The 17,638-nt window shown below is 43.0% G+C and overlaps 1 protein-coding gene across 2 annotated transcripts in view; it reads left to right on the forward strand.

The window, feature by feature from the left end:
• arhgap23a (Rho GTPase activating protein 23a) overlaps positions 1–17,638 on the forward strand; it is a 73,009-nt gene that overhangs the window by 14,577 nt on the left and 40,794 nt on the right. The window contains exon 1 of one of the 2 annotated variants that reach the window (XM_058654730.1): positions 14–280. The exons of the other annotated variant lie outside the window; for it this stretch is intronic. Within the exon in view, the coding sequence (XP_058510713.1) occupies positions 227–280 (54 nt within the window). The 5' untranslated portion in view covers positions 14–226. Of the gene's footprint in view, positions 1–13; positions 281–17,638 lie in introns of those variants that run through there. 2 annotated transcript variants of the gene reach the window in all.

A 17,638-nucleotide genomic window follows, 5' to 3' on the forward strand; every position in this document is an offset into this window, starting at 1 on the left:
GAGGAGGAGGGGGCAGCGCACTCACTGAACGGCCCCACACAACAGCAGCAGAGTGGGATTTTCTCTGGAGGAAGGAAGCCGGAGCAGTGTCGACCATAAAAGTTTGCGTTTGAGCGCAGCGTCGCTCACTCGCCCGCGTCTGTTGCCGCTCGTGCAGCAGCAGCAGCAGCAGCAGCAGCAGAAACCCTGCGTCTCCTTGTTGCAGACGAACAGTTTCCGCTGTCCAATGAATGGAGTTGCCTTTTGCCTTGTTGGAATACCTCCCTACTCTGAGAACCACGTAAGTAGCCGGCACCGTTAGCCGCTCATACCTGTGCGTTATTGTGTTTGGAGCGTGTGTGGAGGACTGGAGCCGTGCGTGCGTGCGTCGTGGCGCGGGCCAGAGAGCGTGATTTCCTAAGAGGATTAACACGAGTGTACATAGCCACACACACACACGGCGGTGTAAGTGTTGAGAAACTGAAGTGTTTGGTCAGTGTTGTTCTGCTGCTTTTTGTGCTCGTTTTCTGTGGGCGGCAAACGGTGTCACAATGAACAGTCTTTTGTCCTGGTGTCTGCCCCTGCACCAGGACGCGGACTCTGGCTGCTCAGTCCTCACTGGACGTCCTGAACAGGGATGAAGCGGATCGTTTTTATTTACTTCACACTGGCTTTTATAGTGCAAACATTCCTACTCGTAATGTCTGTTACTAGTTTGTTTAGTCCTTTCCTGAAAAGCAGCCTCAGGTTCTATGAAAGTCATTACTCAAATCTAAATTATGATTACAACTACTATAATCTGTCATGTGTTTGTTTATAGCCCTAAAACACTGGTATCTTTATATAAAGACAGTTGGACGTCACATGACTTTACAACCACTTGAGAGAGAGAGAGAAATGTTTCACTTCTATTTATATTCATGCCTTTCACTCAGAAGCATAAGAATTTGGAGGATGTTTCACATAAAGAAGAGAAAAAAAGTCAAGTTCTAAGACATTTTTTTGCATTTACGTTGCTTCACTGTACATTTAATTACACACAGGAATGTGTGTTGAGTCACTGATGTATCTGTGGAGTCATGAGGTAAAGATACTGTGATACAGTCAGTCAGGGCGGTGGTCTGCTTGTCAAAGGAGGGATATGGTAACATGGCGTGTGTGTGTGTGTGTGTGTGTGTGTGTGACCCTCTCTGGCATAAACACTACTACTACTACTACATGATGACCTGGTGCTAATGTGACAGACTTGGTTAAGTTTAAGGCTAAGATATGAACTGTGCTAAGGTTAGAGATAATGCTTGTCCAGATGAATGGAAGTCCAAAGAAAAGTAGCTGCACACACCTTGTGTGTGTGTCTCAGTCTTGTTTTCCCCTCGTCTCTCCTAAACATCTCTTCTCATCTGTGAACTTTATTCCCTCCAGCGGAGGAAAACTGTTCCTTCTCTGCGGTCACACTTTAATTGAACCCCTCTGATTCTGCGATAGATGCTTCTTCAAACACGGCAGATCCACTTTAATCTTTCCCGATTTTAAAAGCCGCACTGAAACACTAAACACGTTGTCGCGAACGCGATGACTGCTGCGTGCTTTGCCCACAAAACTGTCATTTTAATCAACAAGAACTCATAAAAGCCCTCTCTCTGAGTGAGGGTAATTTCACTGTTGTGTTTGTCTCTTATACAGAAGCCTCTCTGCTGATCTCAGCATGTCTAATTTCAGCCCCCCGACCTGTTTCATACCTGACTTTTGACCCTGCATGTCTCCGTCATGTCACATGTCCAGCAGAGAGGAATTTCCCATTATTGCAGCGACTGCTTTGAACTACGAAGTAACCAATATTCTCTTGTTTCTGGGTAATGTGACTGATCGCTGATCTGTAAATATGAGTGAAATGCTGAGTTTAAAATGTTTAATGCATTCCCACTCATGTTCATGCACAAACACATACTCAGTAACACAAACATGGTTTTATGAACTTTTAGCCTATTTGGTTCATTTGAGCGTATCAGTTATAGGTGGAGGTTGAAAATGAAGGTGTTACCGTAACAGACCATAAAAACGTTATGCATGTTAAATATCCGCTGACCAAGTGTACCGCCTCTTTTCCACTATACAGTTCTAGCACTACCCGGCTCGACTCTACTCTGTTTGGCATCAGTGTGTCGTGCTTGAACTGTATCATGGAAAAGCGGCATTGTTCGGCTTCCCTGCCTGGGAGAAAAGTTTCCACACCATCATATCTGTAACAGTGAATCGTTAACTCCCTCTTCGCTTTCAGCAGTCTTAATTTTAAAAGACCTCCTCTGCAAACCCTTGATTTTCTTCTCCTCTGGTCAAGGCGTTTTTGAGAAGGTTACCAAGGCTTTTTGGGTCTGGTCACTTTTAGTATCTCCGATGCTAGCAGCCAGCTAGAAAATGTGTTTTGTGGATATACTCACTGCGCCACTGTTATCAGTAAAGCCAGTATTTCAGTTTAACATGTTTCCTCATACTCTGGTGACACATCAGGGTCATTTTATGGCTTAGTAAATAAAAGTCTTACACATGGAAATATAGAATTGTGCGCTGGTTCATGAATCCAAGCAGGAAGATTGAATAGTGAAAGTGTCTGTATGATTAGAGCGGTTACACGGAGCTCCACTGGGACTGGATTAATGTTGTTTAATGTAGCAGTGCAGGGTTTGTGCAGGGCAAGATCAATGAGACGGTGGAAGGCAGGGCGGGGCGTGGCCCAGGACCGGGGTCGGTGGGGGCAGGATGAGCACTGCACCCGATGTCTAATGCTGTAATGGAGCCACGTGATGTCAGAGAAAATTGATGATAAGAAACACGAGAGGGCTTGAGCTCAGCCGGTCGATGTTAAAGCCCCTTTTTGGTCATTGTGGCACATGTACTGACTGGATCGACTAACGCAGCGTTTCGCCGCAGTCTCCAGACATGACTGGTACACTGTTGGTGACAGAGTACTTTTTTTTCTGTGCTAATTATTGAAGAGCCCACCTGCAGGCCTGATAACAGCCTCCCCAGCATCATTTATGCTCGTCATAGTGCTGACTTTTAGTTCCAGGCTTTCACTCTGGACGCCTGCTGATCCAGCTGATCACAGGGAAACCACTAACAAAAAAGAAAAAAAAAAATGTCTGCACACCTCCAGCCACCGTCGAGGCACCGTTAACTGTGAGCAGCTGTGTGATGCTGCATTTCTGTGATCACTAGCAGATGAGGCCTCACCATGTATGCACACACTGTACCTCAGTCAATAACAGAACACTGGAAGATTGTGCCATTGGACTTTTCCGTTAATCTTTGCACAGTGTGTTCTGTATCGGTCCAGATCAATTCCAGTTGTCGAAAAAAAAAAGAGTAAATAAATAACCCAAAGAAATTTGATCACTGAGATCGGAAAAAGACAAAGGATATCTGCTTTTGAGAATAGCTTTAAAAACAATGAACTAACTGTGTTCAGTTCTACTCTTGTTATATCTTTCTCCCTCATCTTTGGTATATTTTTGTACTTTACGTAACCTGCAAAATGAGACAAACACATGCATGTAGACATGGCTGTTTTTGAGCTTGAGTTGAACACATCTTGCACCATTTTGATTTGCGTAAAGATTACATTTTTGTGTCAGCAGGCAGTGATACACACAGCGTGTGTTGACAAAGGCTGAGAGTGTGGAGGTACTTTGACAAACATCCAGGTCAGAGTTCTGTAATCTACACGTCTGTTGAAGTTACTTGTCCACTCTTTTAGGGGTTATTCCTGAGATACTTCCCTGGAAAGTCAAATGTACCCAGGTTGTAAGTGCTAAACCCTCTAAATTTAAATGTGTTGCCTGGACCTCCGACTGTGTTTGACAGTGTCAGTTCAGTGGGCGGAGCTACACAGTGGATACAGTAAACGTGTGATGCGCCCCATCAGTCCGTTAACACCCTCACACCTCTGCCCTCTCACCTCCACACTGTCACCTCTGTTACATTCCTCAGCTCTGGGCCTGGGTACGACAGCTGCACCACACACACACACACAATCATTAACCCAGAGAATGTGTGTGTGTGTGTGTGTGTGTGTGTGTTGACACACTTTAAGCACTCTCCCACAGGTGTGCATAAAATGTGTCCTGCCTGTCTACAGCACATGTAAAGGGTCAGAGTTACACACATGGAAGTCATAATCTGGACGCAGGTGCATGTTACACACGTACACACACACACACACACACACACACACACACACACACACACACAGGTATTTGCACAGGTATTTTATGTAGTGCTCCAGTTTTACTGGTCCTGACAAAAACAGTCATGCACGTTAAAACTCCAATTTTATTCGGTCTAAGACAATATTTCTGTTTCCTTAATGTCATGTAAACACGTTAGTCTGACTATAATTGAGCTTAGTCGGACTAACATACCATGATAAGGTGATTCATAGTCCGATTACTCCTGCATGAATATGCTTAGTCGGACTGGAGGCGGATCAAAATTTCCTCCCCCGGTCTTTGATGGCATCTGTCTTTGCACAACACGGCGACCACAAGAGTCATGCGCCATCTAATTTGTATCATGATTAACATGCACATCAGATGAGAAACATACAGAACCACAGCGCGATCCATCTCGCCGTTCACCGTTTGTTTTTCTGTGACGTAAAGGTCAACAGGAAACAAGGATTTAATACACACTAGCTTGTAGAGAGATACAGCGCCACCCTCAGACATACACAGACAATAAATCCATTTTCACCTCCGCATGTATACTCAGACTCTGCCAGTTGTCCAATTGTGTGTCTTAGTCAGACTATGGTCTTAGTCCGATTAAACTGTGCAAGTTAACATACTGATTGTTGTACATACACACACACACACACAGACTTGCTCACAGTATTCAGATGAGGCTCAGAGCTAAAGACCGAGCACAATGCACATTTAATTTGGCCTCCTCTTCTCATGCTTACACGAGGAAGTCCTTGATGGTGTGCAAACACGGCGCAGCGGGTAGGTCGGTGGGCGAAGGACATCAGTCATCGTTGACCTTGTTTACTGTGGCGAGAGGGGAGTGGCTGTCGTACTGAGTGCGGCTCTGCAGAGCAGCCGTGTTTCCCTTGCTAATGGATCTTTATTGATCTCTCTTTAGTCGGTGTGCCACATGGCTCATTGCGTGACATGAAACATTACATGTAAATTATTTGAATTGGATTTGAATCACAACTCTGCTTTTCTGTCTGTTTTAAAGTAAAATGATCTATTTTTGACCCATTGAATCTAAAACTGGCTGCAACAATACGCAGTTTAAAAGTCCTACACGACTTTTATCCTGAGCTGCTTTGCTTGCTTTATAAATATCTTTTTTCCCCGCTCACCCAGAGAGCTGCTCAGCCTCTCACATCCCTGCTGGGTGGTTTTTCATGTGGCGTCTGACTCCCAGGTGCTGGAAGTTTGCTGTGCAACAAAAGCCTCTCTCAGAAACAGATGAGAGCTAATTAGATTCAGCCTGTTGATGGTCTGGCCTGTGTCAGTGCCTCTTTGTGTTGGAGCCTGCCGCGATGCTTTGCTGATGTGTACATGTTTTCACAGCGTGTGTGGGTTTATTTTCCTACAGGAAAATATGAGGCTGTCATACAGTACATGAGGGGCTCCGTGTTGATGTGACGCTCCGCACATGGGAAGAATGGAGAACAGGTCATATCTTGTTCTGAAATCCAGACTTGGCTCTGTATATCCATCGGTGGGATCGGCCTTAAGGCAGCGAGCCGGGGGTTTGAATCAAGTTAAGGGTTCAGAGGTCAGGGGCCCCCCTCGTCACATACTTGGACCCCAGTAAAGAGGCTAAAGAGGCAGGAGGGGAGCCCCTGTGTCTGTGTGCAGCCGGGGCCATGAAGGTTAAGCAGGGGCCGTCATTTCACTCATCTCCATTCACATTTTTGGGCGCAATTGTTTTGTCTTTCTCGCGTCGGGATTTGGACCTGTGCTCGTTTTTGCATGGCACTCCCCTCATGTTTACATTTTCTTGCAAAGAGCGCTGGCCGATAAGAGCGAGTGCGTGTTTGCAGATAGTTGAATGGCTCCGTCTCTCTCCAATCAGCTGTGCAGGCTTCATGCAAACAGCAGGGATTGCACAGGAATGCTGGAGGGACAGTGAAGGAGGAGGAGGAGGAGGAGGAGGAGGAGGAGGAGATGGCAAAATAAAGACAATCCTGATGACTCACGGAGGGAGAATGATGGCAGTGTGACAAGACAAAACACAATGAAGCAATGAAAAGTGAGGAGGAGCAGCATGAATGCAAATTCCTCCTTCATAGACAGCAGAAAGAGAAGCTGCCAGATTTCACGTCGCTCTAGTAAACGTAGGGAACACGAGTTTAGGACAATCCACGAAAGTCAGTGTTGATAATTATTGTGCTAAAATGTCACATAACCAAAGTTTTTTTTAAGGTTTTTAAACGTTGCATAAATCTGAGGCAAACTTTTATTTGCTTCAATGTGTTGTTCCTCAAAGTTTGTTTGCACAGTGCATAAACATTGTTTTGATCAACCTTTGTATTGATATTGAAGAAAATTATAACCTTATTGTTACTGAACAATGGCCCAGATCTGTTTCATAGATTTTTATCAGAATTTCAGTGTCTCCAGTGGATATTTGATAACAAACAAACAAAAAAAAAGATTTTATTTTCTTTTCTTTCTGCAGAAGCTCAGTGAACACTAAGCATCACTTTCTATTGTACATGGTATGTACCAATGTCCTATTAAACTTAGATTAATGCCAGACTGACTGATATGAAATGAGCATTGATTTTGGAAATGTATAACTTGTCTCAGGAAATAAATCATTAACGATTGGTTTAAGGAGAAAGAAAATCATCAAATTCTTGACATGGAATTGCGATACTTGTAGAATTGCAATAAATCGGGATGGCAATACAAATGAAATCGGCACCCGAGTATTGTTTGTTATACTATCAAATTGTGACAAAAGCAATTATATTCCACTTCATGCATGGACGTTTAGTTACTATTTGATATTTTAGGGCAGTTTAATTGGTGTTACATTACATTCCAAATGTAAGGAATGTAATACATTTGTAGAAGCTACACATCATGATGTGGTTTCTGTTGAGGAGTCCTGAAAAGTCCATCAGCAATATCCGTGTGATGACACTCTGTAGGTTTCATTTCTGGGCTTGTTGACACTGTAAATGGATGCCGGTCAGTGAACGTGTCTCAAAGCTCTTGGCTGAGAGTGGATGAAGTGTGAATCGAGGGTCAGATGCAGTGAATTCATCAGGGGTCAGCGCTGACGACTCACAGCCCTCGTGTTCCACTCCCCGACAACAACATGGAAAACACATCACTACACAACCACCACTCCTGTGTCTCTGACTGTTTGTAAACACTTTTGGAGAAGAGGGAGGAGGAGGAGGAGGAGGAGGAGGAGAAGGGGGGCTTGTTTTGACCGTCCAGCAAAATCATGGGACAGAGATTATCAGGAAGCCAACGAGGAGCTGAGGATGCTGGGAAGAGATAGAGCGAGCGTTGTGGTTTTCCTGATGCCACACAAAACCGCCTCTGTCGTACTTGTTTACCAACAGTCTTAATCACCTGAAACACAGAATGTCTCCAGTCCCAAGTCTGCGTTTTAACTTTGAACACTCCATTATTAAGTCTTAGTACATCTATCCAGTGGCGTTTCCCTCCCTCTTTGCTCCCGATCGAAGGTGAAACCAACGAGTTGTTATCTATTTTACGTGCTGTAATCACTTCTTGGCCGCGCACAATGACTTTCTGTCTCCTCATCACCCAGCTCCATCCTCAGAGATATTATTTACAGTAATGTTGTGGTGAAAGCTTGATCACTGACTGGGTTATGTTCAAGGCAGTGCGACATTCTTTTGAATTAATGAACATGAAGTGCGGCTTTTATGAAGAGCAGAGGCGCCGCGAGGTGTTTCGGTGTGCAGGGCACGAAGGACTCATTGTCATTGCATTTACAACACATGCTTAAGGTCCAGTGTGTAAGAAATAGTGACATTTAATTAATGGTGAGACGGCAGAGTTCAGCAAACACTCACCTCTCTCTTTCCCAAGCATGAACAGCGTAAACACCCGTCTACTCCTTTGTTCTGTATCGTCGTTCACATTACCATCATTAGCGTTGTAAGCTCCTGTTTAAGCACTTCTACATGCAGAACGCACACGTGTTTTTTTTAAGATTATACATCCCAAGTGAATATTACATTGCAAGGCCTGAAAAACACATTTGTCTGTGGACATTTTAATTGTGCCGATTATGTTATTAGAAGAGATAATCCACTCCAAATGACTTCTACTACAAGACACATATGATGTGTCCTCGCAGATTTGTTGCATCTAAACCTAATTACTGGGGCACAGGGCGTGGCAGTGTGTCACGAGGAGGTTTTCTTTCAGTTTACACTAACGCTGCAAGAGTTCTATGTTTAACTCTGTGATGAAGAATACACATTTCTGTGGACCGAGCTGTTTTAAACACCCTTTGCAGTTCCCTATATTCAAAAATAGTCCCTCGTGTAAACGTTATTGTAATCCTGCAACTGAGCCTTGACACTTACACTCAGTGTTACGTCATAATTTGGGTTCATTTGCAGCTTCAAAGACAACAGATCTGTTTATTATGTGGATTTTCTGGGAGGAATGTTTTTAAACTCATCACTGTATCTCTTTCAGTTCCTTCCTCTCTTTTTCTCCCCCCCCTCCATACGTCTTCATCCTTGTTGTCGATGGTGTCGTTTTTCTTTCGTCCTTTTTCACAAACTTTAACCTCATCCAAATTCCAGCTCTTCTTGTTTTTCTGTTTTCCCCAAAACTCTGAGCGGTGACTGTCTTGCTTTGATCCGCTCCTCGTTGCCTTCTTTGGTCATCTCCTTTTCAGGGTCGTCGTGTTTTCAACCTCTTGCATTTTTTTTTTCTTTTTTTCAAGCCTCGCCTGAATCTGCAGCCACAGGCGTTTTAATTCTCATTCAGCCTTTGCTGTCTGAAATAATGCTTCGCTGAGCAGAAGTCTCATCCCCAGCACAGCACGTATATCATATTCCTCTGTAATTTGTTCCTTAAAAGGTTTGTTACTGTGAGATTCTTGCGTATCCACTCTCTGCTCGCTCAGTTTACACAATGAAAACTAACAGGACAGTATGTTGCTGTTAGCATTCCTCTTTGCTCTAAGCCGTGCCAGTGCCAGTCTTTCATCTAAAAACAGACTGAGACCATATGTACGTGTGTGTGTGACTCACATGTCAACAGTCACAGACCTATGCTGTCATCCAACTGGGCCAAAAACCCAGAGACAAGAGACCCATCGTCCCTCGAGGCCACATGTTCGACTCTGACCTGTCTCTCTTTTCAGAGGTGATACAAGTCATGGAACCACAAAGGACAGTTTATTTCTGCAGGACGAGCAGTTTCAGACTCTGGGCTGCTGGTATTAAATGGCAACTAATATAAAGTGACAGTGGCAAGTGACTTAGCATCAACTCAGCATATGGATCTCGTCTCCTAGAGGAGATCTGGTGTCAGAGGAACTCTATATTAGGTATTTTTACATGACCTTAGAAAATATCAAATGATTGTGTTTCTAGCAGTGTTTGTACTACTTTGTGCATTTCCATTAGGAATTGTACCAAAATAACTGGCAACTGTTCCATTTTGCAGAACCCTTACTTTGGGGTACCAGAGTAATGGTACAGTGTGGGTGGAGCTAGACCGGCTCCACCCATGACAGTCAGCTGATTGGGTGAGCGGTGTTTCTTCAACGCCCGCAGTCTTTTCTCATACAAAGCTTGTATACGGTATGTCTCAGTGTGACTGAATAAGCTGATGCATCTACATCTGCTGCGACGTGAATATAAAACATATTATGTTTATTTCACTACAGAAGAGACTTAAGTGACATCTGCATTTCGGGCAAAAGGAAAGACGTATATATTGGTATCGATTATTGTCCCAATGTTGTGCGTCCATAGTTTGATGCTAATCTGGAAACTGTCTACTAGTGATAAGCTGAAAAGGAGAATACTGCCCCCTAGTTTAGTGGAGGAGGACACAACCACCAGTGCTTGTAGGACAGTTGTCCAACTGAACAGCGTTGTTGAGCTACAAGCGTGCAGTCTTACACCAGTAGCATCTTCTGTCCTCCAGAGACGCCCTGGATTTTACAGCCTGTAGTGTGTCAACAGGAAGGAGCAGATATAACGATAGTGTGGGCCGATCCTTCTGTATTCAAAACATCGCACCCGGTATCTGTAAACCATCTTTGTGCCACTTGGGAATGACGAAGACAGGAGGAGGTGGAGGAGGAGGAGAAGGAGGAGGACAAAGGCCAGAAAGAGTTAGGGTTTAATCTTTGGTTCATCAGTGTGAGAAAAGGAGCTCATGTTCAGTTTTCTTGGCATTTGTGTCACATGCTCTCAGGTTAAATTTTCGTTAGGAATATTAAGATTTTACAGGAGGAGAGATTAGATTTTTTTTCTTCTTTTGACGCTCACGCAGTAATTGATTATGTTGTGTGCTTGCCCGTTTGTCCAGTGGCACCATCTGTCTAAAGGTTAAAAGGTCAGTGTGTGAACCTGCCTGAGGGTCATGAGGGTTAAAACGTGGGAGGGATGGTACAGAGACAAAAGTTTGAACATGTAGGAAGGGCTGACGTCAGCTGGGATTTGAGCTGTGAGTTCAGGCTTGAAAAAGCTGCATATTCTATACTTTACTACAGTAACCCTCCTCAACACCATCTACTGAATTCATACTTTAAATGTACAGGTTGAATGGATAGTCAAGTCAAGTTAAGTCAATTTTATTTATATAGCTTCACATATAGCCACAAACACAATCTTTTGGGATATTTTTCTCTTTTAATGCAGATACAGAAAAAAGTGTGGTTAAATAAAAGACACCAGATTTCCAGAAGATTAGAATCGGTCTGTAAAACCCAAAGAGACGAGTGTTCCTAATGAAATTAAACTTTTCCCTGGCTGCCGCTCTGAGACTTCACCAAATGGCTCCTTCGCAGCCGAGGCTCCGCTTTTAGACTCGCGGGCCTGTGTGATACTGTGCTGAGTGGAATGGAGTGATGGTGGACTTCCTCAGCGTGGTTTGAGTGGTGGTGCATGGCAGGAATGTAAAAACCAGATGAGCTCAAATGGAAACTCCAGGGCTGTTTGAGGAACACGCAGCAACTCACTTGCTCCAGTAAACACTCGGGGCTTCAGGGCTGCAAATGTCTTGCATTTTGGTTAACTGTTGACAATGAATTTTGACTTTTTCCCTCTCTACATTCTTTTAACTTTGGACATTAGCAGCACATTATTTGTGTTGGCTTGAACTTTCCCCTGGTCATCAGTGTTTACATCTACAGGAGAGAGTTTGTCACAGAGGAAGTTTGTTTTTAGCTTCAGTGTTCGGGGCTGGGTCAAAATATTGATTTGGTCATATATCGTCGTCCATCCTCATGGAATATGCTAATCGATGTGCCAGGGCCAATATCGATGTTTTAATTAACTTCTTTAATTAAAAGAAGTAAACAGAGTTTACAGCGAGATAATGGTGGAGAAAGCTACGTTAAGAGATGCTCCATCCACATTTGATACATAGAATTTATGCACTTTGGTCTCTGTGTTGTGAATAGATACACGTTTGGTTTTCTTCACTTAGACAGAGATCATCATGTTTCGCTATATGATTGTCCTGCAACATTATCACAAAGTCCTTGTATTGTGATATTATTGGTATCGTGGACCATGTATCATGTATCGTGTCATATATCTTATTCTCCTTTGTTAAAGTTCTAGCATCCTGGATGTATCCGCGCTGTTCTCTGCCTGAGTTGTGGTGCTTTGTCCTGGCAAAGGTGTAGCTAAGAAGCCACATCTTCTATCTTGGCTTCGGATGTGTTTCCACATGTCCAGATGAACCAGACTAGTTCTACATACCAATGAAGTGCTGTTACTTCTTGTTACTGCTATTGTTTTAGGAGAGTAGTGGTTGCCACCTGCGGTAAAACAAAAGAAGAAACCCTTTATCCCTGAAAGTACTGGACAGGAAGTAGCCACACTTTGCACAAGCGTAGAACAAACTGGGTTTCCCGTACGGATCAAGTGGCTTCTTCTAATTGTGACGTGTGTGTCGTATCCGTGAGGTCCAAAAAACAGCACACACAGACAAAAGGAAACAGATGTTTTCGGTCACTTAATAAATTCTTAATTGGTTCATTTCTTAACGGCAATGAATCGACTGACAATCGGTCATTAACGTGCCAACATGAGCTCCTTTCTGCCTTCCTGCTCACTCCGCCTTATTTTCTTCTTCTTCTCCCTGGCTCAGCATCGACTGCGACACGCCCCGAATGCTTGGCCCTCTGCCTGGTGTCAGGACTCGAGGCAGAGATGCAAGCTTGCGTACGGCTTCTGCCAAGGAGAGCGACAACGTCATCTTCGCATCGCAAACTTATAATTTTCATCGTGTAATTACACAGAGGCAGGGATGAGCTAAATATACACATCTGGGCTCGTGGAGGGGGGAGGGAAGCAGCTGAAAAAAAGAGGGGGGGGGGGGGTGTTCCCGAGTAGAGTAAGGCCGTCCTTCACTGAGACGCAGACAAAGGGGGGGTTGGGTGGAGAGTGTTTGGAGGCCAAATGGAGCCCTGTGGTTTTCTGCTGCTGAGGCCTGCTTCTGAAAACAACCAGGAGAGAAAGAGAAGAAAAGAGCAAGATGCATAAAAAGTAGGAAGAAGGGGGGAGGGGGGGAGCACAGCACGCTCTTATGGCAGCGGAGCTCAGACACGACGCCCTGATTGCTCTCAGCGGTTGTGGTCAGTGCAGAGGAGGGGGAGAGGGGTGGAGGCGGTGGCGGTGGTGGGGGTACAGTGCAAGGAGAGTCGGGTTAGCTCTTTGCCAGGTGTCGTCATCGGCCCCCGCGTGTATATATGGTATAAACACATCGAGGACACACATGTATCTCATTGAAGAGAAAGTGCAGCTGGACGTTTACCTGACGAAACGCAGCCACCGAGGCTGCACGGCCTCGTGGTGGCACAGAGAGGAAAGTTGTGTATTTATAAGGGAGGCTGACGTTTTCTCTCCAAGTGTTGTATGAATTATTGAGGTATTAACTGCACTGACATGTCCATGAACCAGCCTGGGACCTGGACACCACGGGGTGGGAGACTGAAACATCCATTGATTTTTTTTCAATGCTAATCCACAAGAAGTTTAAGGTTTATTTATATTGATGAGCTGATACGATACTCAGTATTGGTATCAGTCCGATATTGGTCACTGGAATCAGATGTAAAATCCGTTACAATCCAAAAGTCCTACGTATTTACAATTAAGAGGATTTTAGCTGAGTCATGTCGTGGGCTTCTTATTTTTTCTTTGTCACACAGCTGGAGAATTTAGTTTTTGAACTAGTGTTGTTAACAGCTTCATATTTGAAAAGGTCTAAAATGGCTGTGTCTGACTGATAACGATATCATTAGATACTCAAATTTGTGCAATCGGACACAAAAAAGTGGTATCGTGCCATCCCTGTTTATTGTAACATCAGTTAAAAAAATGATGTACTCAGAAATATCGATGCTTGGCGTCTCAAAAGCAATATCATATTGCCTCGTGGAATATTGCCATATTACACTGTATTGATCTTTTTCCCCCCTCCCCTACTGGACACTCACTCTAGTATTGACATGGTTGCCAGGGAGGGAAAGAAGTTAAAACGAATAACTTCCTTTTAAACTTTTACAAGGGTTTATTGGCAGAAATTGAACACTGTATACTGCACTAATAATCTCTTTATAATGAAAATATTTATATGTAATTTCACATAAGGGCCTCCATCATGTCTGCCAGAGTGAGTTTTCAAGGCAGAGGCTTCCTACATCAGTTCCCTGATGTGTTTGGGAAAGCGAGGGCTGCAGTCTCACCATTGGGTGTCACTAATTCTTACACACTGAAACTTACCTGGTAAAATTCATGCCTATGTAAGTCTGCCATATTTTAAGATTATGAAAATATTTGCAGCTTTTCTTGTCATTTGACGGCATTTTTTTTTACGTAAGTTTACCTGCTCTCTGAGTTGTTGATCCACTGCTGTTCACTTGTGTTATCTTGTGTGACTTTGGTGTTTCAGGTCCTTTTATTCAGATGTAACCAACAGCTGCCCGGAAACAAGCAAGACATGAGAATATAAACATGATCTCTGTTCATATCCACTGCTGCGCTTCATCAGCGCTTGAATAATCTTGAATGCGTCGTCTGGTTTACAGTTCGAGGGAGTTTTTGTTGAACTTTCGCACTCAGAAGAATTCACCTGTGAAAACCAATTTTGCAGCTGTAATGAGCGTAAATGCTCGCGCCGTCAAACTCGTCTCGCTGCAGGAGTTTTTCTCAGGCTCTGAACAGAGGAGCCTTGTTGGTTCTCATGGCAACTGTCAGCGTGACAGTGATTGGTAACGAGTGACGGCGACGGTGGTGAGGATGACGACGGGTTTGGAGACGAAGGCTTTACGAGCTGCGAGAAGAAAAGCTGCGTTCGGTAGAAACTTCTCACTTCACGTCGTAATAAAAGAGTTGGAGCTGTTATTATTCTAGACTTCAGCTTCAGCAGATGTACGATCTTTGATGTACGTGTATGATTTGACGTCACCTTGCTTTTTTTTTTTATTTCCTATATTAATAATTGTGGCTTCTTCTTCTTTTATGGTCGTGACATTAGTGTTAACCTCAAATCTCCAGTATTAGTTATGCGCTGGTTTTGTTGGGATCTGTCTGGATATCCGTCCAATATATCGTCTTCTGTCTGACAGCGGAACTTTGTTTTTTTTCAAATAAGAGGAAATATCTTCGCTTTAAAACTCACGGAAGCAAGACACGTGGTTGTTTTTGAGAAAAAGAAAGGGCTTTATTATTAATATTAATGTCTGTGGCCGATACAGCTGAATCTCTTTCAAATCAAAATCAAAATGTATATGAAGTACATTGCATATTAGCAAATATTTAAGGTCAAAGGTCACAATTTAGATGATGTTATAAGCATCATATCAAACTGCGGGGGTTTTTTGGAAATGGAAATTCATAAACACCTATAGAAGTTCTCATTCTTGTATTAGAATACAGATTTGTTAATAATTTGATGGTATGTCATGTGGTTATTCTCATGAACGTTAACATTAATATGTCATAGTTCATATTTGATTGTAGCATGGTATTTTTTTTATATTTTTGGCAGATATTTTGTCATTTTAGTCTTTATTTTTTACATGAGCTGAACATGAGGAAGGCAAATCAACTGAGAAACGGAGGAGACACTCCCTGCTAATGAGGTTAAACTGGAGCACGTCTCTCCACTTAGTGCCGGGAAACTGGGTCTAGCTGTGGTTCTCTCTCTCTCTCTCTCTCTCTCTCTGAAACGCATTCAGTCTGACATATGATAAGATTAGAACTGCAACGGTTATTCGATTTAAATGTCAATATTTTTGGGTTTCTTAGCTCCATGTAAGAAAGAAATAATTAAAACTGAATTATGTTGGTTTGTGGACACATTTTCTCACATTTCGTGGACCAAACAAGTACTCGATTAATCGAGAAAAGAGTCAACAGATTAGTTGATTATGAAAATAATGGTTAGTTGCAGCCCTACATATTGCCTTTAAGTGTCTTTCAACTCTGAAACGTCGCCAAACAGGCTCATACTGCACATATAGATCCTCTTCCAAGTGCCAACACACATTCATGTCACGCAAGTAGAACAGCATATTTAATAATTCACAAACATACGAGAGGATAAAGGTTCCTGCTCTGAATGTGAGTGTCACGCATGGCAGCGTATGTGTGTTGCCGTGATCTGCTGATGCCTCTTCAGCCAAACGGAGATTCTCACTCACAGATGTATGTATGGGAGGTAATTAGAGCATATGTATAAGTGAATATGTGCATATGTGTGATATAGCTGGAATATATAGCTCCCCTCCTCCTCCTCCTCCAACTCTCTCCACTTTAAATCACCTCATTTTTTATTCCCCCCACCCCCCTTGGTGTTGGCTTTCTAACATCTGTTCTGCTTCTCTCACCTCTGTCTCTCTGTCTTCGGCTGTGGCGGAGAGGCCAGCGCTGACTCATGTATCCCACGTTCCCCTGTGGCAGATGTAGCATGGATAATGTAGACACTTCAGTACCCCACAGTCAGCCAATAACATTTTTAATATCCCAAACGTGCTGTTGTGTCTCTTGGTGGCATGTTCTTCATGTGGTTATGTGGAAATATTCTTATATTCACCTCATCTTTGTTATATTTGGATTTATGGACGAAAATCCCCTTTAAAGTTCCCAAAATACTGGCGAATTCTTGTCGTGCAGTTAATGCTACGTCATAAGATTGCTTCTCACCACCAAAGTGCTTTTAGTAACAAGGGTCTCAAATGAAAATGACCTTGGGGGCCACTGAGTGTCTAGTTTGGTCAGGATGGGGTCAGTGAAGTGGAAAAAAGTATTTATTTTTGAGAACAGGACATCAAAATCACAATATTTATGATGATATTTCACATAATTTGAAAATAAAAGCGTTTGTTTTGATATGGAGCGATAAATAGTTCACAATATAAACGTATCTTTGGTGCAAAATGAATCTTTTAATTAAACAAAAGCATACAGGAATAACTTGATATTAAGTGGCCTCTGATTTTGTTGCTTTTCTAGAAAGTCTAAAACCTTCAACTGTGAATAATTTAAGTCATTTGTTATCATCAAACTAGCAGTTTGTGTTCGAAGCTGATGGTTTTTGTAATTTGCGTCGACAATTAAGAAGCCGCAGCTTCACATCAAGCTGAAACAGGAATGTAATCGAGACGCCAAAAACACTTGCAGCTTTTAGATTTTCTGCAGCGATAGTAGGATTATGATGATGAATAATATATGTGACGATTTCACTTTTGTGTTTATCGAAAAGTCTGTGGGACTTTTTCTTTTGCCAAGACCAAACAATGCGTCAATAGACAATATTGTCAAAGAAACTGATGTTTAAAAAAGTAATAGCTGCGGAGGATTCGTCAAGACGTTTAATGAATTGTCATTTATAAGATCCTCTTTTTTTAATGAATTGTCATTTATAATCCTCTTTTTTTAATGAATTGTCATTTATAATATCAAATTTTTTAAATTACTTGTCATTTATAATATCCTCTTTTTTTCTGGGCCCTTGGATGCGTGAAGCGGTGACATAATGGTGAACCTAATATATTTCAAATATGTTTCCAATAGTTTGGGTCCAGCTAAGTGTTTCCATGCTGACACAGCTCACATGTTCTGACCTCATGTGGTTGCAATGCAACACACACACACACACATTCACATTTGTAGGCACATGTAAAGAATGCATGCATAATGCATTACTTTGGAGGAACACATGGTCAGGTGGGCTGCTTTAATTGTCTGGTCTGCACGAGTGAGCATTGTTTTTGTTGTTGTTGCAGTCAGGTAGAGAGGGAGGTGGAGGTGGAGGTGGAGGTGAGTGACCACCCGGCTCCTCGCAGCCTGCACCTGCTCTCATCTCTGCACTTCTCGAGGCTGTTTCCACCTCAAAGCTCACAGCAGGTGTGACCCCTGTGATCTCCTGATCGCTGTCCTCCAGACTGC

Source organism: Solea solea, chromosome 16, assembly GCF_958295425.1.
Source record: "Solea solea chromosome 16, fSolSol10.1, whole genome shotgun sequence".
NCBI classification, from domain to species: domain Eukaryota; kingdom Metazoa; phylum Chordata; class Actinopteri; order Pleuronectiformes; family Soleidae; genus Solea; species Solea solea.